The sequence below is a fragment of the Geotrypetes seraphini genome, chromosome 2 (genome assembly GCF_902459505.1).
Source record: "Geotrypetes seraphini chromosome 2, aGeoSer1.1, whole genome shotgun sequence".
NCBI lineage: Eukaryota > Metazoa > Chordata > Amphibia > Gymnophiona > Dermophiidae > Geotrypetes > Geotrypetes seraphini.
Window position 1 is genome coordinate 75,690,545 of NC_047085.1, and position 23,950 is coordinate 75,714,494.

Below are 23,950 nucleotides of genomic sequence, written 5' to 3' on the forward strand. Positions count from 1 at the left end.
ATATTACCAATGTAATTTATTAATGCAATTTGCAATACCTCATTATATTGAAAAAGAAATTCCCATTGCTCTTATGAAAGGGGAACGGTGATAGATATCAAATCAAATCCCATAATGCTTAATGCTCTATTTCGTGCTTTACAAATCAGTGAACTATACACGTATTGAGGAGAGCTGATATTCTTAGGGGGGGGTATGTGATAAATATATCCATTCCACTATATATATAAACGATGATCGGGTGTTAGCTGGCTTAAAACAGCACTAGGTTGGCGTTTCTGTGGAAGGATTAATAAAGAAAGTGCTATAGAATCTTGAATCCTATTAACCCATTGCGTTAATAATAGCTGGTTAATAATCACTATCACCTTTTGAATGTCTGGTGTTAGATAGATCAAATCAAAAAATAATTTTTCTTAATTAAGTTTTAAAGTAATAACGATAGGATCTGCAAATGATTGCAGTAATTTGTGACCCAAATAAATATAAGGATACCGCTTTTGAACTTTTTCAGGTGCAATGCACAACCCGTAATGTTTTAAATGTGTGGTTAATTCAGAACTCCATTCAGTTTTAATTGTCGGAGCTACTTATTAAGATATTTGCTTTATCATCTGGAATGGTAAAAAAAACAACAATGTTTAAGGTCTATTACCAAAACCTCCCTTTTTATCAGAATTATGTTAGGATTTGGAGTGCCACACTGTAAAGGACCCATAGGTTGAATGCACTGATTAATTTTCCTAAGATCATGCAGCAATCTCCATTTACCTGATTTTGTCTTTATTACAAACACTGGAGAGTTCCAGAAGCCAGCATTTTTCTGTATGAATCAGTAATTTGTTCTTCCATCAAATTACCAAAGTACAATTAATATCCTACTTTTAATTTGTGACCACTCGATGAGGAGGCTATTACCGTATTTTCGCGGATATAACGCGCACCTGTGTAAAACGCGCACAGGGGTATAGCGCGCAGAAATCACGATGATATGTACCAAAACTTTTCTATACCGCGCTCAGGCATATAACGCGCATGATGCCCGACGCTCCTTTCGCCCGCCCTGACTTTCCGTGCGCTGTCCCGACTCTCCGTTCACCCCCCCTGACTTCCGTGCACTGCCCTGACTTTCCGTGCGCTGTCCCCCCTTGAAGTCCTGTCCCCCCTTGAAGGTCTGTCCCCATCCTGAAAGCCTGATGCCCCCCCCGACGTCCGATACATTCCCCCCCCGGCAGGACCACTCGCACCCTCACCCCGAAGGACCGCCGACTCCCCAACAATATCGGGCCAGGAGGGAGCCCAAACCCTCCTGGCCACGGCGACCCCCTAACCCCACCCCGCACTACATTACGGGCAGGAGGGATCCCAGGCCCTCCTGCCCTCGATGCAAACCCCCTCCCCCCAACGACCGCCCCCCCCCAAGAACCTCCGCCCGTCCCCCAGCCGACCCGCGACCCCCCTGGCCGACCCCCACGACACCCCCACCCGCCTTCCCCGTACCTTTGTGTAGTTGGGCCAGAAGGGAGCCCAAACCCTCCTGGCCACGGCGACCCCCTAACCCCACCCCGCACTACATTACGGGCAGGAGGGATCCCAGGCCCTCCTGCCCTCGACGCAAACCCCCCTCCCCCCCAACGACCGCCCCCCCCCAAGAACCTCCGCCCGTCCCCCAGCCGACCCGCGACCCCCCTGGCCGACCCCCACGACCCCCCCACCCCCCTTCCCCGTACCTTTGGAAGTTGGCCGGACAGACGGGAGCCAAACCCGCCTGTCCGGCAGGCAGCCAACGAAGGAATGAGGCCGGATTGGCCCATCCGTCCTAAAGCTCCGCCTACTGGTGGGGCCTAAGGCGCGTGGGCCAATCAGAATAGGCCCTGGAGCCTTAGGTCCCACCTGGGGGCGCGGCCTGAGGCACATGGGCCAAACCCGACCATGTGTCTCAGGCCGCGCCCCCAGGTGGGACCTAAGGCTCCAGGGCCTATTCTGATTGGCCCACGCGCCTTAGGCCCCACCAGTAGGCGGAGCTTTAGGACGGATGGGCCAATCCGGCCTCATTCCTTCGTTGGCTGCCTGCCGGACAGGCGGGTTTGGCTCCCGTCTGTCCGGCCAACTTCCAAAGGTACGGGGAAGGGGGGTGGGGGGGTCGTGGGGGTCGGCCAGGGGGGTCGCGGGTCGGCTGGGGGGGCGGTCGGAGGTTCTTGGGGGGGGGGCGGTCGTTGGAGGGAGGGGGGTTTGCGTCGAGGGCAGGAGGGCCTGGGATCCCTCCTGCCCGTAATGTAGTGCGGGGTGGGGGTAGGGGGTCGCCATGGCCAGGAGGGTTTGGGCTCCCTCCTGGCCCGATATTGTCGGGAAGTCGGCGGTCCTTCGGGGGGGGGGGATGTATCGGACGTCGGGGAGTCGGCCGGGCAAGAGGGCTTGGGCTCCCTCTTGCTCCGATCGTGGATGCGGGTGCGGGTGGGAGCGCGTGCGAGCGGTCGTTCGGGGTGGGGGTGCGAGCGGTCCTGCTGGGGGGGTGAATCGGGCGTCGGGCGGGGTGGGAACTATGTTTAAAAACTTTTCTATACCGCGCTCAGGCATATAACGCGCGAGGGGTATGCGCGGTAGGTAAAATCGCGTATAACGCGCGCGTTATATCCGCGAAAATACGGTAATTCTTGTAATAACATGACTCAGAAATAGCTTACCTTAATTGCAACTAACTGGGGTTCCATATCGGGGCACAATTCATTCAGTGACGTAATCACTTACCCACTTTTTTCTGTAATAAACTTAGATTGCAAGTTGATTAATATGTAAACCTTATTATTACCGTAGCAGGTTCCATCTTATAGAGATTACCTGTCAAAAAGTTTAAATTCACCTCTGAGTGAGTCCTGCCATTCAGTTAATGATTGTCTTACCCAGAGTGGGCAAATGCTATGGAAGGACACATCCTGCATATCTAATTTTGGACAAACCTAGATAACATCAAAGTCATCAGTACGAAGAGTTACAAACAAAAGGATCTGGGCTATAATCTGTCAAAAAACGTGATAAGATGTGCAAAGGTCAGTTTGGGGAAGAAATGACTCTAGTCACAGTGTCAGTGAATTTAGAATTTTAACAGTGACTCCAAATTATGAGAGATAATTAGGACCCCACATTACAAAAATATAATTTATTGTTGTTATTTCTGAACCAAGTCTCAACTTTACAAATATAAGAGGTTATAAAGATAAGAGGTTAAAGTCCCCATTCTCTCTCTGGAGCTTTTGACCAACTTCTCCTTCCTAATTTTTCTTTAGAGCCAACTTATCAGTAACACACACAAGAAAAAAAAAACCTCTCAGGCAAGCAAGAAAAACACACCTTCTTACTGGCAGACAGTCCTATTTTTCTCACTCACAGAAGCAATCTCGTCTCACACACAGAAGCAGTCTTTTCTCACACACAAAAGCAGTCTCTATATCCACTCTGTATTTTAATATTTCTCAGTTCTATTAAACTAATTCCTGCGCCTATGACAAGTATCAGGCGGTCTCCCTAACCTGTTTATAAGTTCAGCTTTCTGTTTGATGCTTGCATAACTTTTAACTGGTGTTCCTTAGGCTAACTGGTCTGGGGTAAAAAGCCCTCCAGACTGTAAAGCTCTCCGTTGAGCATCCTTATTATTTTCACTATCCCACATGACATATTGACCCGTAGTCAATACCATGCGCATAACGTCTGGTATGAAAGTATGCGCTCCAGCCAAGGATTCAAAGAACCCAGCTGTGAAATTACTTCTTAAACCTATCTCTGAGATATATTGCGCTAATGTTTCAGCCTTTTTTTCCTGTAAAAGAGCTGGGGATACCTGTGCTGGAGGTATGATTTTTGGATATGTGTTCTGACTTAAATAGTCAGGTGGGGGAACGGTTAATGAAACCATTGTCAGGCTGGAATGCGTCTCAGTCCCTACCAAATCCAAGCCACGCTCATACTGAGGCCATACCCATATGGCTGCCGAGGCCAGAGGCTCAGCATACAAAACTTTCCCAACTCTAAGCCAATCTTCTAATGTTAATAATCCCTTGTCTGAATACTTGGAGCAGTGCTCTCCTATCTCTTGTACTAAACAGTTTAACTGTGAATCAGAGGCCTCTCTATCGGTATGTCTCAGAATATTCTTCAATTCTGACACATGAGCACGCTGTAAATCTGACAGGGAATTGCCCATACTTACTCGAAGGGATCCCGGAGGATGAGGTTCACCAAGTCTAATCGTCGGACGGAGCAAGCAGAGCAAGGGTTGGCGAAGGTCCTTCTGTTCGGGCGCCACTTGTAGGAATGTCCCACAATAAACACACACACGCAATCTTAGAGTCAGGAGGAGACGCTTCAAATGAATGGTCTCTCCCTCTTTTTATTAAGAATCATATCTCCATTAATTACTTAGTTAATGCTCTACAAGGTTATAATTTCATAATGCATTTACAGTGAGGATTAAACCATTATTTATCTATATCATGTGTGTCTCAAAGCTATTATCTCATGTGACATATGAATACATAATAACAGTTATAATAAAGTGAATCCCAATGTGTACCTTTCTGATATGTCTCAAATCTTACTATCAATAATTGTTCAAAAGTACGTCTGGATCAATGTACGATTTTAATCGCTTATACTAGATTCAAAAAGGACACCTCAGCCCCACCACTCCACCGCATATAATGTTTTCTATAGCGGGAAGTATATTGTGGTGCTTCATCATTGGCTATCACTTTTTGTTATTTCACTGCTGTTTTTAGTTATTTTTTTTATATATATATATTTTTTGTTAGTTTTTATATCAATGGTTTAAGAAATAAATATTTCCTTCACACTAAACATTCTCAGTGTCATAGTGTATAGTTTAAAAAGTAAGTAATTCTTATCTCAGCCAACACCTAGGGAGTCTGACCCGACATGTTTCACACAACCAAGTGTTTTATCAAGGGTCTCCCTGTGAAATATAAAGCAGAGGGTGTCACATATACTTAAGTGGCACCTCTCCCCTTTGGAGATCATGTTCAACGATTATGTTTTGCACTCACCAAGGCTGCCGCTGTCATCCGACTCCGTATCTAAGTGAGAAAAGATGGCGGCGGCGTCCCTGAGCCAAAGTTTAAATCCTCCCTCTCAAACAATCATAGTACATGCCCCCTGCAGTTCATTGGTCCAAAATTAGGTTACATCAGAGAACCCCATTCTAATTCGCTATTCAGGCCATGAGGCTCAATTGTGTCAAGTGAAAAAATAAGCCTTTGCTCGCTTTCATTAAGTTTAACCTGGTCACATCCCCCATCCCACCCCGTCACTTTTTTGATAACACGCCATCTCAGGTCCGCAATAGTATGTCCAACCCTCAGCCAATGATCTACTAAGGGGGCTAGCAACGTCTTATTAACTATGCGGGATTTATGTTCTGTCAGCCGTGTTTTGATTTTCCTACTAGTTCGACCCACATATATGAGGTCACATGGACAGAGAATGATATAAATCACCCCCTGAGTATTACAGTCAGTAACATGTTTAGATTTTAAAATAACTGGTCTACCCGGAACCCTCCAAAAATCCCCCTGGATGGTGGAGGGGCACCATTGGCACCGTCCACATGCTCCATGGTGTCCCCCCTCCCCCCCATCGGGGAGAACACCATATCTCTGGAAGTTACATTTTTGACCTAACGTGCTCCCCCGGGTATATGCAATCCTGGGGAAAAGTTCCAAAGGTTTGTGAGGTTGTACAATAAACCAGTATTTTTTAAACATGTTCACCATCGCCTTAGTTGCTCTTGAGAAAGGCAAAACACATGTAAGTTGGTCATCCTCACTTATAATATGGGATGGTTCTTGTAGGAGTAATTCCCTCTGTGCATATTTTCCCCTAATGAAAGCCTGTTTTATAGCTCTTTCTGGATAGCCTCTCGCCCGAAGGCGGTCCGTTAGTTTTTTTGCTTGTGTTCTATATTCCCCCAAAGAGGAGCAGATTCTACGTATACGTAAAAATTGCCCTATGGGTAAGTTAAAACGTAATTTAAACGGATGAAAACTATTGAAATGCAGTATAGTGTTACGTGTGACCGGCTTCCTAAAAAGGGTAGTACTGTATTGATGTTACCTCCCTGAACTTGAACAGTGATATCTAAAAAATCTATCTCTGTCTGATGGCATGTCATAGTAAATTTAATGTTTAAATCCACCGAATTCAAAAATTCCACAAAGGAATCTAGATCTTGTTTTGTACTGTCCCAAATGAAAAAAATATCATCCAAAAATCTGCCCCAGAATCCAATGTAGGAACTCCATGGAGATGTATATACCCAAGTCTCTTCAACTCGGACGACAACCTCTCGTCAGTGATTAATTTATCATCTTTGTGCCTCACCAACCCACAAAAGGAGATTTTGGAGAATGGTTTAGGGTTTGTGATGTCTCTCCCCCCTGATTTTTTTAAACTTCATGTGGCATTACATGCCTTTGTGAGGAAGATGCAATTGAAGGTCTTTTTTCATGATAACATGAAAGAAGAACCCCAATTAATGGAGGAAGAACAGACACCTCAGGCATCAACGAATAGGAATTCTATTACTGTATGTAAGGTTAGGTCCTCTTGGATTCCCCCGGGCCCTATGGATCCTCTTATTTTCACCTTTAAGGAGTTGATCACTACGGAACTCAAGGACCTTCAGAGAAGTTGGCAGAATAGAGTTCCCTATAATACAACTAAAGGACAAAAATATGGTTTCCAGGATCTTCTGGAAAACAAAGATATCATCATTACCAAAGCTGATAAAGGAGGGGCCACGGTTATACTCAATCGGGAAGATTATAACGCGGAAGCAGCACGCCAACTAGCAAACACGCAGGCTTATAGCCTTCTCCAAGGGGACCCTACTACAGCATTAGGGGTAGAAATATTACAATTCCTGAATGAACATCGTGAAAGAGGCACGATTACCATGAGGGAATACAACTTTATGTTTGAAAAGAATCCAAAAGTCCCTATAATTTCATTTGTCCCCAAAGTACATAAGACTCTCAGGAGTCCTCCAGGTAGACCTATCATTAATACCTGATCCTCTATTTTGGAACCTTTGTCAAAGGTAGTTGATTTCTTCCTTAGGGAGGAAGTCCCAAAAATTAAATCATATATCAGAGATTCTTCCCACTTCTTAAGAAATTTGGACAAGTTACAACTGAATATGAAAGATAAATGGCTGGTGACCCTGGACGTGATCTCTTTATAAACACAAATTCCTCAGGATGACGCTCTTCAGGTTATAAGAGAGTCACTCTAGAGAAGAGACACCCACCTAATTTCCACTGAATTCTTAATGCAGCTAGCCTTTTGGGTAATTAAAAGGAATTATTTTCAATATCATCAACAGTTTTTCCAGCAAATACAGGGGGTGGCGATGGGTGCCACTTTGGCCCCCTCTGTGGCTGCCCTATATATGGCAAGATTTGAAGAGACTTGGGTATATACATCTCCATGGACTTCCTACATTGGATTCTGGGGCAGATTTTTGGATGATATTTTTTTCATTTGGGACAGTACAAAACAAGATCTAGATTCCTTTGTGGAATTTTTGAATTCGGTGGATTTAAACATTAAATTTACTATGACATGCCATCAGACAGAGATAGATTTTTTTAGATATCACTGTTCAAGTTCAGGGAGGTAACATCAATACTACCCTTTTTAGGAAGCCGGTCACCCGTAACACTATACTGCATTTCAATAGTTTTCATCCGTTTAAATTACGTTTTAACTTACCCATAGGGCAATTTTTACGTATACGTAGAATCTGCTCCTCTTTGGGGGAATATAGAACACAAGCAAAAAAACTAACGGACCGCCTTCGGGCGAGAGGCTATCCAGAAAGAGCTATAAAACAGGCTTTCATTAGGGGAAAATATGCACAGAGGGAATTACTCCTACAAGAACCATCCCATATTATAAGTGAGGATGACCAACTTACATGTGTTTTGCCTTTCTCAAGAGCAACTAAGGCGATGGTGAACATGTTTAAAAAATACTGGTTTATTGTACAACCTCACAAACCTTTGGAACTTTTCCCCAGGATTGCATATACCCGGGGGAGCACGTTAGGTCAAAAATGTAACTTCCAGAGATATGGTGTTCTCCCCGATGGGGGGGAGGGGGGGACACCATGGAGCATGTGGACGGTGCCAATGGTGCCCCTCCACCATCCAGGGGGATTTTTGGAAGGTTCCGGGTAGACCAGTTATTTTAAAATCTAAACATGTTACTGACTGTAATACTCAGGGGGTGATTTATATCATTCTCTGTCCATGTGACCTCATATATGTGGGTCGAACTAGTAGGAAAATCAAAACACGGCTGACAGAACATAAATCCCGCATAGTTAATAAGACGTTGCTAGCCCCCTTAGTAGATCATTGGCTGAGGGTTGGACATACTATTGCGGACCTGAGATGGCGTGTTATCAAAAAAGTGACGGGGTGGGATGAGGGATGTGACCAGGTTAAACTTAATGAAAGCGAGCAAAGGCTTATTTTTTCACTTGACACAATTGAGCCTCATGGCCTGAATAGCGAATTAGAATGGGGTTCTCTGATGTAACCTAATTTTGGACCAATGAACTGCAGGGGGCGTGTACTATGATTGTTTGAGAGGGAGGATTTAAACTTTGGCTCAGGGCCGCCGCCGCCATCTTTTCTCACTTAGATACGGAGTCGGATGACAGCGGCAGCCTTGGTGAGTGCAAAACATAATCGTTGAACATGATCTTGAAAGGGGAGAGGTGCCACTTAAGTATATGTTATTCCTTCAAAACCAGTAACAATTATAATTGAAGCCAACCCACAATCATATGCTGCCAAAAACACACATAGGTTGGAATGGTTATGCTCAAAAAAGAACTTTTATGAAATACCTCAGCCCCACCACTCCACCGCTATGAAAGTTTTTTAAGCGGGAGGTTTATGTGGTGCCTCATCATTGGTAGATCAATATTAAAGCGCCATGAGTATATATATTTTTTTAAACTTTTCAAAAATTTTTTTTTTTAAGTTTTTTTGTTTTCGCATTAATTTCACTACAAATAGATCAATAAATAAGCAGTTGTAAAAGTAGAATTCGTATACTTAGCTTCTACACACAGCTCAACCAGGGAGTACGACCCGACATGTTTCGCACCCTGCGGTGCTGTCTCAAGGGTCTCCCTGCATAAATACAAAAATTACAAAGCACATCTTAGGGCAATGAAACGCTACAAACCAACTTCGAAAATTGACTAGTAATGAGATCAGCATGGAGGGTAAATGGATGGTGACCCTCGACGTCGTCTCTCTCTACACCCAGATCCCGCAGCCCGAGGCTCTGAAAGTGATTTACGACATTTTGATCCACCGTACCTCTCACCAACGTGTCCCCACTAGTTTTCTTTTTCAGCTAGCTAAATGGGTTATTCAAGACAACTACTTCCAGTATCAGAAAGCATTCTACCAGCAGATTCAGGGAGTGGCCATGGGCGCCACCTTGGCCCCCTCGGTGGCGGCCCTGTACATGGCCAAATTTGAGGAAGTACATATATACCCATCCCGATGGTTTTCATCTGTTATGTTTTGGGGACGGTTTTTGGATGATGTTTTCTTTATTTGGGATGACACATATGAGCAGTTGGATCAATTTATACACCATTTGAATGCGGTTGATGAGAATATAAAATTCACCATGACTAGTCACCGCACTCAGATGGTGTTTTTGGATATTAACATTTCTGTGTTTGAAGACAGGATTCAGACATCGCTCTACCGAAAACCAGCAACACGTAACACCATTCTCCACTATGACAGTTTCCACCCTGTGGCACTAAGATTTAACCTCCCAATAGCACAATTCCTACGTATCCGCAGGGTCTGCTCCTCAATCAAGGAATTTAGAGTGCAAGCTGACCTGCTGTCTGAGAGGTTTCGCAGGAGAGGATACCCTGAGAGATCTATTCGCCAAGCGTACTTAAGAGCTAGATACGCCCAGAGAGAGTTATTGTTGGGCGAACCAGGGGAGTCTAAGGAAGTCACCCATGAGACATTGACATGTGTGCTCCCTTATTCTAAAGCCACTAAACTGATGGTGAACTATTTACGTCAGCATTGGCACATAGTACAACTTCATTCTCCCCTCAATGAATTCCCTCGGGTAGCGTACACCAGAGGCAGGACCCTGGGTCAAAAATTAGATCATTTGAAATATGGCAAGAGAGTTGAGCGGGAGGGAGGTTTTCATGGCCCCTGTGGTAGATGCCAGTGGTGCCCCTCGACTATATCGGGGGAAGAGTGGAGGGTTCCTGGTAGACCATTGCGGTTATATTCTAACGCCATCACGGATTGTACATCGGAGCATGTGATTTATGCCATTATCTGCCCATGTGAGTTGGTCTACATTGGCAGGACTAATCGTAAAATCAGAATTAGACTTAATGAGCATAAGTCGCGCATCATTAATAATGTTCTCCAGGCCCCCTTAGTGGCCCACTGGCTGAGATATAATCACGGGGTGGAACACCTTAGGTGGCGTGTGGTGAAGAGAATAACGGGGAGGGAGGGTGGAAAGGATTTGCAGAAGCTGAATGAGGCTGAACAGAGACTGATATTCACATTGGATACAGTGGAACCACGGGGTTTGAATGCAGAGATTGACTGGAACACTTTGATTGGAGGATGATTGGTCCAATGGGTGACTGTGGGGGGAGTGGTTAGACTAATGTAATACATTTAAAACCATACCGGGAACGCTGCCGCCATCTTTCCACAGACCTCAATCTTGTGAGTCGGATGACTACGGCCACCTAGGTGAGTCCTGTGGGAGATGACGGTTTATATTAAGTATGTACATAGAGATTTGGTTTTGGGGGGGTGGGCGCTAGTAGGTTTGTAGCGTTTCATTGCCCTAAGATGTGCTTTGTAATTTTTGTATTTATGCAGGGAGACCCTTGAGACAGCACCGCAGGGTGCGAAACATGTCGGGTCGTACTCCCTGGTTGAGCTGTGTGTAGAAGCTAAGTATACGAATTCTACTTTTACAACTGCTTATTTATTGATCTATTTGTAGTGAAATTAATGCGAAAACAAAAAAACTTAAAAAAAAAAAAAAAAAAAAAATTTTTGAAAAGTTTAAAAAAATATATATACTCATGGCGCTTTAATATTGATCTACCAATGATGAGGCACCACATAAACCTCCCGCTTAAAAAACTTTCATAGCGGTGGAGTGGTGGGGCTGAGGTATTTCATAAAAGTTCTTTTTTGAGCATAACCATTCCAACCTATGTGTGTTTTTGGCAACTTAAGTATATGTGACACCCTCTGCTTTATATTTCACAGGGAGACCCTTGATAAAACACTTGGTTGTGTGAAACATGTCGGGTCAGACTCCCTAGGTGTTGGCTGAGATAAGTATTACTTACTTTTTAAACTATACACTATGACACTGAGAATGTTTAGTGTGAACGAAATATTTATTTCTTAAACCATTGATATAAAAACTAACAAAAAAAAAATATATATATATAAAAAAATAACTAAAAACAGCAGTGAAATAACAAAAAGTGATAGCCAATGATGAAGCACCACAATATACTTCCCGCTATAGAAAACATTATATGCGGTGGAGTGGTGGGGCTGAGGTGTCCTTTTTGAATCTAGTATAAGCGATTAAAATCGTACATTGATCCAGACGTACTTTTGAACAATTATTGATAGTGCTTTTTGGACTGGACAAAATATTTACTTCAACCATATTGCCATTGTTAAAGTCAAATCTTACTATGGCATGTGACAGTCCAAAGGTTATAATGCATGCTTCTTAAGCTCTCTTGATTAGCCTTGCTCAGGCAAATTCTGATTGTTGCCCATATAAGGGATGCTTAAACAAGATAAGAGAAAAAGGATAAATGTATGGTCAAGTTAATATGTGGCCAGAGTCAGGGATGCCTCAGCATTCTGCTCAAGGTGCAACCCTTGTTCTTGCTTAGAATGTATACGTGGCAGGAGGGAGAGGAAATGAGAAACAGGGCCTCAGAACCAAACCCAGGCCTGAATCCACACACAGGCCCAGATCCGCACACAGGGCCTAGGTCGGTGTGCCGACCTGGCCTGCGCTCAGAACCGCCTGCGTGTGGACCCCGCCAGTGTTCTGATGCCCTGGATCAGAACTTATCAGATCTCCATCCCTACAATAATCATATTTAGACACACCCATTATCAGATGTGCTGCTGCATTTTGTATAATCTGCAGTGCTCTGCATCTTGCCTTTGTTATTCCAATGTATAGAGCATTGCAGTAATCAAGCCGCGACAAGACCATGGCCTGAACAACAGTTTGAAAATCATATGATGCAAGCATTAGTTTCAATTAGTGCAACAAATACATTTGTGCAAAGCATACCTGAATGGTCTTTGTTACTTGCAAATTCATTGTTAGGCCAGAATCAAATCTTACACCTAAGATAGTCAATGACTCGTGCACAGAAAGAACATCATCTATAACTTTGACCTCTGTAGGCCACTGATAATCTGACTTTCCTACAAACATTATTTCAATTTTATCTACATTTAATTTCAGAACTTGTTCTCCCATCCACTCCTTAATCTTACACATGTATATGGACAATGATTGTTCAACATTATTATCCCCACCACCTATTGGAAAGAAAAAAATGATATCATCTGCATATATTCAATATTCAACTCTCAAGGACTCAAATAGATTACCTATAGCAGCCATATAGATGTTAAATAATAGGGCAGAGAGTGCTGAGCCTTGTGGCACTCCTGTCCTGGCCAAATATACTCCTGAAATCTTAGATCCATTCCTTATTGAAAAGGAACGTCCTAACAGGTAAGTTTTAAAGCACCTGAAAACATCATTCATTTCAAGATTATACAATCTACACAACAATTTGTTGTGGAGAGCAACAGAATCAAATGCTCCAGATATATCTGAAGACACAAGACATGTCTGGTCTGCAGATGGATACTTCTGTACCCCTCAGAAGGGAATCGCCAACTACCACTACCTTACGCCTCCTAGTGGTCACGAATCCAGTGCTTTTGGGGATTTCAAGCTCTGGTCCTTCCTCTCCTTGGGACGCTCTCATCTCCTCCACTTCCAGGACAGCATACCGGTTCTTCAGTTCAAGGACGGGGGTAGTCACAGTACCAATCTTGCAGTGTTCCATAATCCGAGTCCAGCTGTCTTCCCTCAGCACAGCCCCTTCTTCCCCACTCCTGAGGGGAAAACAAGCAGGTCTTTTGGGGGTGGGCCCTTGTAACAGAGTAGACACTGAAGAGGGAGTGGAAAATATGAAAAAGGATCTGCAAAAGTTAGAGGAATGGTCTAATGCCTGGTAACTAAAATTCAATGCAAAGAAATGCAGAGTAATGCATTTGGGGATTAATAATAGGAAGGAACCATATATGCTGGGAGGAGAGAAGCTGATATGCACGGACGGGGAGTGGGACCTTGGGGTGATAATGTCCGAAGATCTAAAGGCGAAAAAACAGTGTGACAAGGCAGTGGCTGCTGCCAGAAGGATGCTGGGCTGTATAAAAAGAGGTGTAGTCAGTAGAAGGAAGAAGGTGTTGATGCCCCTGTACAGGTCATTGGTAAGGCCCCACTTGGAGTATTGTGTTCAGTTTTGGAGAAGTTGGACACAAGAGATAATGTGGGGGGATAGAGAACATAAGAACATAAGAATCACTTCTGCTGAGTCAGACCATAGGTTCATCGTGCCCAGCAGCCCGCTCCTGCGGCTGCCCTCCAGGTCAAAGACCTGTTAGTGATCTTATACATACAACATTTTGCCCTGTATAGTATCCCTCTAACCATACCCCTCAATTCCCTTTTCTTTTAGGAATTCGTCCAATCCCTTTTTGAACACCAAAATCGTACTTTGCTCTACCACCTCCTCTGGAAGCACATTCCAGGTGTCCACCACCCTCTGAGTGAAGAAGAACTTCCTAGCATTTGTTCTGAATCTGTCTCCCTTCAATTTCCTTGAGTGCCCTCTTGTTATTGTTACCCCCACAAGTCTGAAGAATCTGTCCCTCTCTACCTTGTCTATATCCTTCATGATCTTGTAAGTTTCTATCATGTCCCCTCTAAGTCTCCGCTTTTCCAAAGAAAAAAGCTCCAGTCTCTCCGCATATGAAAGGTTTTCCATAGGAGTATATTTGGGAAGATAAACGGAGAGATGGTGGATCCTGGGGTTGTGGGTTATGAGGGAAAGATACTGGATGAAAGGGTAGTTGAGAAAAGGAGAGATGGTGGATCTGGGGATGGTGAGGGTCCATCGCTGCAGCTGAGGGGATAGAGATGAAAAAAAAGAAAGATGCCAGACCTCTGGAAGTGGGAAGGGAAACGGAAGGGGAGGACAGAGATGGAAGATGTTTTTATATATTATTTTTTATTTTCAATTTTTACATAAAGTGTACAAAATATTAAAGTACAATTGATAAATACACAATATCACTTTTATATCTAATACATTATATTCTAAATGTATTTTATCCCCCCTCCCTCCCCCCACCCTTCTATTACTTTTCAATCATACATTACATATTGTAAATCATATTATATTTTATTATGTAAAATTATTTTCATTGCCCCCCCTCTATGTGTGTCATAAAGAAGATATTTAAAAGAAGAAAAGAAGAAGAAAATCTTACTAATTATTCATTGCAATATTTTGTCAATGGCCCCCATATTTTTATGAATTTAGTATATGTCCCTCTTTGTATTGCTATTGTTCTTTCCATTTTAAATATATGACATATTGTATTCCACCAAAATGTATAATTTAGGTTATTATAATTCTTCCAATTATTAGTTATATGCTGAATGGCAATCCCTGTCATAATTAATAAAAGGATGGTTAGCTTGGAGAAAGAAGAAAATGACAAATGGGCAGGAGACCCTGGCAAGTGAGTTATCAGAAGACAACCAGAGCCTGGGACCAACATTATTTGAATAATGGCCAGACAACAAAAGGTAGAACAAATAATTTTATTTTCTATTTTGTGATTACAATATGTCAGATTTGAAATGTGTATCCTGCCAGAGCTGGTGTTAGATAGCAAGCGTGAACTAGGTCCTAAAAGAGAGAGGTTGTAACCCTATACTTCTACTAAAACTAAGGGGTCCTTCTACTAAGACTAAGGGGTCCTTTTATTAAAGTGCGCATTTAGCGTGTGCTAAATCAGTTAGCTTACCATAATAAAAGGACGCCTAAGTATCTTAATATAAAAATTTGGCCCACAACTTAGCCAATGTTTTAGATTTCGGCCCCTTATGTGATTGAGTTTGACAACCCTATGGTAAGCCAAGATACACAACATTACAATAATCAAATACAAGAGTCAGCAACGCACTATAATAGTCCTGAAATTTGCACATGTAGGTGATCTACTTATGTTAATGATGCCATTTACACATCTAAAGGCTCTGGCTCCTAAAATAAGAACTATAATTATTATATTATATGGAATTATAAATTCAGTTGACATGATTTTTTTTAAAACCATATGTAGGAGAGGTCATGTGATGCTATGAGCGGGTGAGGTTGTACTCTCTGCCTGCTCCAAGACCGTGCTCTCCTTTATGCGTTTTAAGTGATGATTTAGAGCTGCATTGCAGATGCTTTTCATTGCTCTTACCTGCCTGTTGTATGGACAGATATATCACTCGCTCTCAAGATCCCGGCCCCATGACATCTACCAAAAAAGATCATGAACACCCGAAGTTGGGGGATTCTAAGATGGCGGAATCTGCCGGCACAACGGTGTTTCAGTTTACAGGCACGGCATTAAGTGATTTGAAACAGACGGTGGTGCAAGTCTTGGATCTGGCGATGGCCACATTATCTAGCCAGATGCAGCGCCTAGAACAACTATTATCTGACACGGCCTTGCAGACAACGGAATTGGAGCAAAGGGTGTCCAATGTGGAGGACACCACTAACGCGCACGATTCGGTGGAGGCTGTGCTTCAGGAGATGTTGCATGCACATGCAGATAAAATTGATGATCTAGAAAATCGTTTGCATCGCAACAATCTCCATACTCTGGGCCTCCCTGAAACGCTTTCTGATGTACACTTGCTGTTGAAGTTGGAGAGTTGGTTGACTGCCGAATTTCCGATGGCGGCCTCCTTGGGCCCCGCACACCTGGAATGTGCCCACGAGCTGGGGGCACGGCCGGTTAGGGAGGTGAGGCCTAGAGTGGTAATTGTGAAATTCCTCAACTACCGCCATAAGGTGGAGATCCTGCGGCTCTATTGCTCCAAGAAGGACACGTTGAAATATCATGATGCATCTATCCACCTGACCGTAGACTACTCAGCGGCCTTGACCAAAAAGCGGAAGGCTTTTTATCCACTTTGCAATAAATTGGTGGATTCCAAAGCGTGTTTCATGTTCGTTTACTCTGCTTTGTTGAAGATCCAGAGAGATGGCATTTGGAAGTCCTTCACGGTGGTGGAGGAGGCTGCGGAATACATCAATACCTCATTTTCTGGAACTGTGAGCCCTACTTGACTATACAGGCTACTCACTTTATTTTTGGTCTGCAGGTTTGGCAATGCTGACGCTGGATGTGACCCCCTTGTTGTTGGAGTGTTTGGTGGGGAGGGGAGAGCCCTGGTGGGGAGATGTCGGGTGCACAGTTGGGGGATGTGGGGGGAGAGTGAAGGGTGGGTTTTGGAACAGCAGTTGTTGGGGGGGTTTCCTACTATGTTTATGATTGTCTGGTATACTTTGTTCCCTGTTTTGTTTGCCTGTGTTGCTTGTTTGTGTGTGCGATTGGCTCCTTTCTGGGCTGTTGGTCTTCTCCCTGAGGTGAGGCTGGGTGCCTTGGGGATCTTGTTTGGAATTTATTTTTTCTTGTCCCATTCTCTTGTTTTCCCTGGGGGCTAATCCACTTGAGATCATCTCCTGGAATGTATCAGGGATCACCTCCCCGGTCAAGCGAACTAAGATCCTTGCCCAATTTAAACATTATAGGGTGGATTTGACATGCTTGCAGGAAACACACTTGACCGATGAGGACCATAAAAAATTGCAACGGGGATGGGTGGGTGAGGTATTTTATGCTTCTTCTCCCAATAAGAAAGCAGGAGTTACTTTGCTGGTCTGAAAGGGTCTGCAGTGCATGGTTTCTCCTCTGCAGCAGGATCCCCAGGGCAGATATCTGTTGACCAGGATTAAAGTGCATGACTCTACTTTTTGTTTATTGATAGTCTATGGTCCCAATGTCTATTCTCAGGCATTTTATAAATCTCTGATTCGCCTTGGTTTGAAAGATCCTTCCTCCCCCCTTGATAGTGGTGGGTGACCTTAATCAGGTGCTCAATCTGACCCTTCATAGGTCTAATTTGGCTATTCAATATCAGTGTAATGAGACTCGGGGCATTCCTTACTTGGGTACTTCTCTTGGTTTGGTCGACCCCTGTAGACTTCTGCATCCCACTGACCGTGAATATACCCATCAGTCTCGCTCACATGGCTCCTTTTCCTGGTTGGACTGTTTACTGGTTTCTGAGTCCTTATTTCCAAGTGTGGAATCGGCACATATTGGCACCTGGGAAGTGTCGGACCATTGTTTGATTTGGTTAGATCTAGTGCTTGGGGGGATTTCTAAACAAGGTATGTGCTGGTGTTTTCCAGCTTATTTGATGGGGGATTTGGATTTTCAGACATATTTGCAGGCTCGATGGGATGACTTCCTACAGTTTAATGAGCAACATGTTGATGACCCGGGACTTAGAGGGGAAGTTATTGCTTATGTATCAGCTCGGACAAAATGCATTTCCAAGGGCATTATACATTTGGAAAGACAATACACTACTTTGAAAGCGCAATTTATAAGGTGCTCTTCTCCTCGTTTGCAGGAGGACTTACATGCTGTCCAAATAGCGCTTAACACCTTGTTGCACGAACACACTACAAAATCACTGTTTTACTGCAAATTTAAATTTTACAGATACAGGAATAAGATGGGTAGAATGTAAGCTACTGTCATTAAAAACTGGCAGGGTAATAGATACATCTCTCAGATTTCGGGAGGGGGGCGAATCTTACTTACACTAAATAAGATGATATTGCTGAGGCCTTTTACCATCATTTCTCTGAGTTTTATGTGGGTCAGAAGCCTTATCAGGGCCCTGAGGTCGGTGACTACTTGGATGACACCGCTTTTGCCAAAACTCACGGCTAAACAGCGTGCGGTCCTTAATGGGTCAATCCAGGGGCAGGAATTGCAGCGAGCTATTAAGAATTTAAAATCTTGCATGGCTCATGGACCGGACGGATTTTCTCCTGAATTTTATAAAATGATGTCCCTTCAGATTTGTAGTCCGCTGGCAGAGTATTATGACTTGGCCATGGGTCAAGGGCATTTTCCTGCCTATGCTAACGATGCGGTGATAACTTTGATCCTGAAACCTAAAAAGCCACAGGAGGCCATGGACTCCTATCATCCAATTTCTCTCATTAATGTGGATTTGAAGATTTTGGCTCGCTTTCTGGCTGATCGTTTGGCCCCCCTCTTACCCTCTCTTATTCAGAGCAGGTCGGGTTTGTGCGGAACAGGCATTCAGTTTTGAATGGCTGGCGAGCGATTTTGGCTATGGCACGGGCACAGTCACTGCATATACCTGGAATTTTTGTGGGCCTGGATGCAGCTAAAGCCTTTGACCAAGTCAATTGGTACTACTTGTTTCACACTTTTGGAATATGTAGGGTTGGGGCCTTGGTTTCTCACTGTGGTCCGGACTCTTTACACTGATCCTAGAGCCTTGGTGTTGGTCAATGCGATCGGTTGCAGGATGCACCAAGGGTGCCCTTTATCCCCATTAGTGTTTTTGTTATACTTGGAACCCCTTTTGCGAACCATTAAGAAGGATGACAAATTGGTTGGCTTGCCCGAGGGGGATTCCCAACTGTGGGTTTTAGCATTTACAGATGATATGTTACTTACTTTGGCGGAACCGCACCACTTGTTGCCACGAGCGTTGGACATCCTGGATGAGTTCCATCTTTACTCAGGGTTGACCTTGAACAGACAGAAGTCCCTGGTGCTCCTGCTGCAGACCGCTGTACGAGACCAGTGGCTGGGCTCATTTCCTTTGCAGTGGGCTCTGACTCATTTACGCTACCTGGTGATCCTATTACCTAATGATTTGCCTCTATTATATAATCTTAATATTACTTCCTTGCTGACTAGTACTAAACAAAAACTCCTGGCCTGGAGGGCCTACCCATTATCTTTACTGGGAAGAATAGCCCTCTACAACATGATGATCCTGCCTCAGTGGCTTTATATCTTGCAAACTCTTCCCTTGATTATTAAACATAAGCACCTCCTTTCCTTACATTGCTCCCTTACGGGATTTCTATGGGAAGGCAAATGCCCTCATATTCCCTTGCATGTTTTAATGTTACCTAACGAGCAGGCGGGGCAGGAATTGCTTCATGTAGGTAGATTTAATCTGGCTTGTCAATTACGACACTTGCATGACTGGATTTGTATGACTGACCACTTTTCTTTCACTGTGACTGAATGTGCTGATTATTTACCTTTTCATATTAGTTTTCTCTTGCACAAGGTTAATTTACCTAAATGTTCTGCTGACTATGGAGCAGTTTTTCTATACCCTGCTAGAATTGCATGGAAGAGGCTGTGTCATTTATTGCAGATCTCATCTCAAGTGACCACCTGTTTGTCACTGATGGGCAATGGGGACATTCCATCGGGACTGTGCCAGGAGACTTTTCGTCACTGGGCCCATTGGGGTCTGCGTTACCTTTATCAAGTGGTGCAGGAAGATGGATTCCTTCCAGTCTCTACAGAACTCATCTCATCATTTGACTACAGACTGTTTTTCTTATCGTCAGTTACATCATTATGTGCATTCCCTATCTCAGGAGAGTTTAACTTTAGAAGTTCATGAGAATCTCTTGGAGGCCTTATGTTTAACTGCCCAGGTGTCCATACTTCTCCGCTTTCACCACCGTTACCTTTTGGAAGCAAGTGGAGAATTGGATTCTGATACTTATGCCGCTAAATGGACTCGAGAGCTCCGGACATCCATTACTGCAAACTTATTGAAACGGAGTTTACGTCTGGGTGCTGCTTTGCTGATATCTGCAGTGGAAAGGGAACTTTACTACAAGTTTGTGTTGAGAGCATTTTTTGCACCTAATCGGGCATTCAGAGCGCACTTAATATCAACGGATACTTGCCCTAAATGTTTGACCCCTCATGCCACATTAGGTCATATGTTCTGGACTTGCCCCGCCATATTGACCTTTTGGTGTCAGTTCTTCCATTGGATTGGCCACCTTTGGAACTGTACTTGGACCCTACACCCTAGCTCTATATTTTCTTTGACTTTTTCCATGGTTCCACGGCGCTCAGGTTGTACTGCATGTACAATTTATGTGGGCATTAAGATGATCTTACATAGTTGGTTGACACCCACCTTAGCTCATTGGCGGATTTTGATGATTCAGTTGGCCGGATTGGATCATCAGGCTGTTGGATCCTTGGACTCTAGAAAGGGGAATTTATATATAAACTGTTGGCTACCTTTTTTTTTACCATTTTGACACATAGGGCACGTAGTCACTTGCTGAATTGAACATTTCTTTCTTTCTTGTTTTGCTTTGACAACTGCTGTTCCGGGGTGGGGGGTGAGGTATGTTGTTGTGTGTATATTGTTATTTCTTTACTTCTGGTTGAAAATTTAATAAAAATGATTGGGAAAAAAAAGCCATATGCAGTCAGTACCTGTATTGAATGCATATGATTTTTTATAATACTGGCTCAATAATATTATACAACTCACTAATAAAATATTTGCATAATCTAACAACACAAAACATAAAACTAAAGACCATTAACAGAAACACTCAACAAACCTAAGACATAAAAAATAGCATTTCTACACTTCTGCCATTCTAAACTAATCTGTTCAGAATTGAACTTCCTTGTAAATAACATATAGTGCATACTTACTTTGAAAAAAATGAGCCAATAAAGTCCTGTTCCCAGTGTGACAAGAAAGAAAACATTTCCAAGATCTCCAGCATAGAACATCAAGAACTTCACAACTGTCTACCAAAAATAAAACACTCAAATCAGTGATTATAGTTATTGCCTTCATCTCCTATTTTAGCATAGTAATATAGTAATGACGGCAGATAAAGACCTGAATGGTCCATCCAGTCTGCCCAACCTGATTCAATTTAAATTTTTTAAATTTTTTCTTCTTAGCTATTTCTGGGCAAGAATCCAAAGCTCTACCCAGTACTGTATTTAAAGATAGCAGACTCTGAACATTGATCATCAATGACAAAATCAAAAACTGCTGCAAGAAATGAACAAGTTAAAAACTACTTTCTAAACCATTTTCTTTAAAAAGGTTTTATCTTTAACTCTTTCCAATACATAAACTTATGCTTTTATTTAAATTAACAGAACTTCTCCTGCAGGTTTCGGGTGTGGGGAGCTAGATTGTGGGTCCGGAAGCTAGGTATCTTGGGTTTGAAAGGGATTTTGAAAGAGTGAACCTCGAGGGGCTGGAGAGTAGTTATCCATGAGTTATTGGAATGGGAAGCTAAGGATGCTAGAGGCACCTACAAATGGAGAAAACACTTTCTAGCTATTTGGGACCCTTACCTTAATTCTTTATCACCTCAAAAGCTCAGCCAAATTTTGAATTTGCTTTGAGTACGCCCTGATTTCTCCAGCATTTTGTTTTCCCTTTCATACCTCAGTTCTTTCTTGAGGGAGGGGGTGATATGGCATTTGACCTTTATTGTTCATTTTTGTTTAATCAATAGTAGTCTGTTTTTGGTTTCCTTTGTATATTAGTATGGTTTCTCTGCTTTTGGTCATTCATACAATGGTCTGTATCTGTGTGTATGGGGGGAGGGTTGGAGAGAGGAGGGGGGTTTCTTACATTGTTTGGAAAAATTTTGTTGACTTGAATGTACGTATTACTTTTTTGCTTGGATTTGTTTGTATCTCATTGACACTATTTGTTATTGTTGTTCATTTGCTCTGCAGTCATCTATAAAAACTGTTTCAATATAAATTAACTGAAAACTTAGAAGGTATTTTTATAATTGCCCAGATGGGTGAAAAATACATGCGTATTTCACAGGATTTTGAAAGTAAAAGTACTTTGAAAATAATCCCAAGAAAAGTACCAGAACATATATAAAAACGATAAATCCCCGGGACCGGACGGCATCCATTTGAGGGTAATCAAGGAATTGAAAGGGGTTATAGCTGAACTGCTCCAAATAATAGCCAATCTGTCGATCAAATCAGGAAGGACTCTGGAAGACTGGAAAGTGGCAAATGTTACGCCAATCTTCAAGAAAGGTTCGAGGGGAGATCTGGGAAACTACAGACTGGTGAGTCTGACCTCGGTACCAGGAAATATGGTAGAGGCGCTGATAAAGGACTGCATCATTGATCACCTTGACGGACACAATCTGATGAGGACCAGCCAACTGACTTCAGCAAAAACTTACTGCACTTCTTTGAGGGAGTAAACAGGCAGTTAGACAAGGGTGACCCGATCGACATTGTATATCTGGATTTTCAGGTGTTCGACAATGTCCCGCACGAATGACTATTTTGAAAAATTGTAAGCCATGGAATCAAGGATAAAATAAGTGGATTAAAAACTGGTTGGCAGATAGGAAACAGAGATTGGGGGTAAATAGACAATACTCGGACTGGAAAAGCGTCACGAGTAGAGTGCTGCAGGGTTCGGTGCTTGGACCCGTGCTCTTCAACATATTTATAAGCAACCTGGAAATTGGTACGATGAGCGGGGTGATTCAATTTGCAGATGATGCAAAGTTATTCAGAGTAGTGAAGACACAGAAGGATTGCGAAGACCTGCAACGTGACATACACACGTGCAAGAAATGGGCCGCGACATGGCAAATGAGGGTTAACATGAATAAGTGTAAGGTGATGCATGTCGGTAACAAAAATCTTATACATGAATATAGAATGTCCGGTGCAGTACTCGGAGAGATCCCCCAGGAAAGAGATTTGGGAGTACTGGTAGACAAGTCAATGAAGCCGTCCGCGCAATGCGCGGCAGCGGCAAAAAGGGAGTGTTTTGGACCCCTGTTCGTTTACAAAAATTAGATAGTTCTAAGTCCAATAGATGCTGGCACTGTAATTTGGAACCTGGGACATTAGATCATCTACTTTATTTTTGTTCCTATATTAAGATATTTTGGAATTCAATATGGTCTCAAGTAAATACATTATCCCAGGACAAGCAGGCAGCATATTCTTAACGCATGGGTGACGTCACCGACGGAGCCCCGGTACGGACACTTTTAACTAGAAAGTTCTAGTTGGCCGCGTGGTCCCCCAGTTTCTTCGTTTCCGCGGAGCGAAGAAGACGCATGTGTTTTCAACGGCCGTTGAAAAACTAGTTTCTGCCTTCCTGCTCGCGTACTTTTTCGTTTTTCTTCTATATTTTCCATCGGATTACCTTATATTTTACTTTCAAAAAAAAATAAAAACTCGTCGAGTTTTCCTTCTTTTTTCAGGCCGGCCCCGGCGGGGCCTGTTGCCACCATACAGGCCTCTGGCTTCGATTTTGCGGAGGCCGTGTTTCCCTTCATGCCCCCTCAACCGGACTTTAAGAAGTGCCAGCGGTGTGCACGCCCGATCTCTCTCACCGACCCGCACAATTGGTGCCTGCAGTGCTTGGGTCCGGAGCATCGGGCTGACACCTGCACCCGCTGTGCTACTCTTAAAAAGCGCACATTGAAAAATAGGCAGATCCAGCAAAATATTTTCGGTACCGGATCTGCTATGGAACCTGCCGCGACGTCGACAGCACCTCAAAAGTCGGCACCAAC

At 43.3% G+C, this 23,950-nt stretch overlaps 1 protein-coding gene across 1 annotated transcript in view; it reads right to left on the minus strand.

Moving 5' to 3' along the window:
* Positions 1-23,950, minus strand: part of TMEM67 (transmembrane protein 67) — a 959,807-nt gene that overhangs the window by 271,452 nt on the left and 664,405 nt on the right. Inside the window, exon 22 of the mRNA XM_033932787.1 lies at positions 21,066-21,164. Coding sequence (XP_033788678.1) covers positions 21,066-21,164 — 99 coding nt within the window. The remainder of the gene's footprint in view (positions 1-21,065; positions 21,165-23,950) is intronic.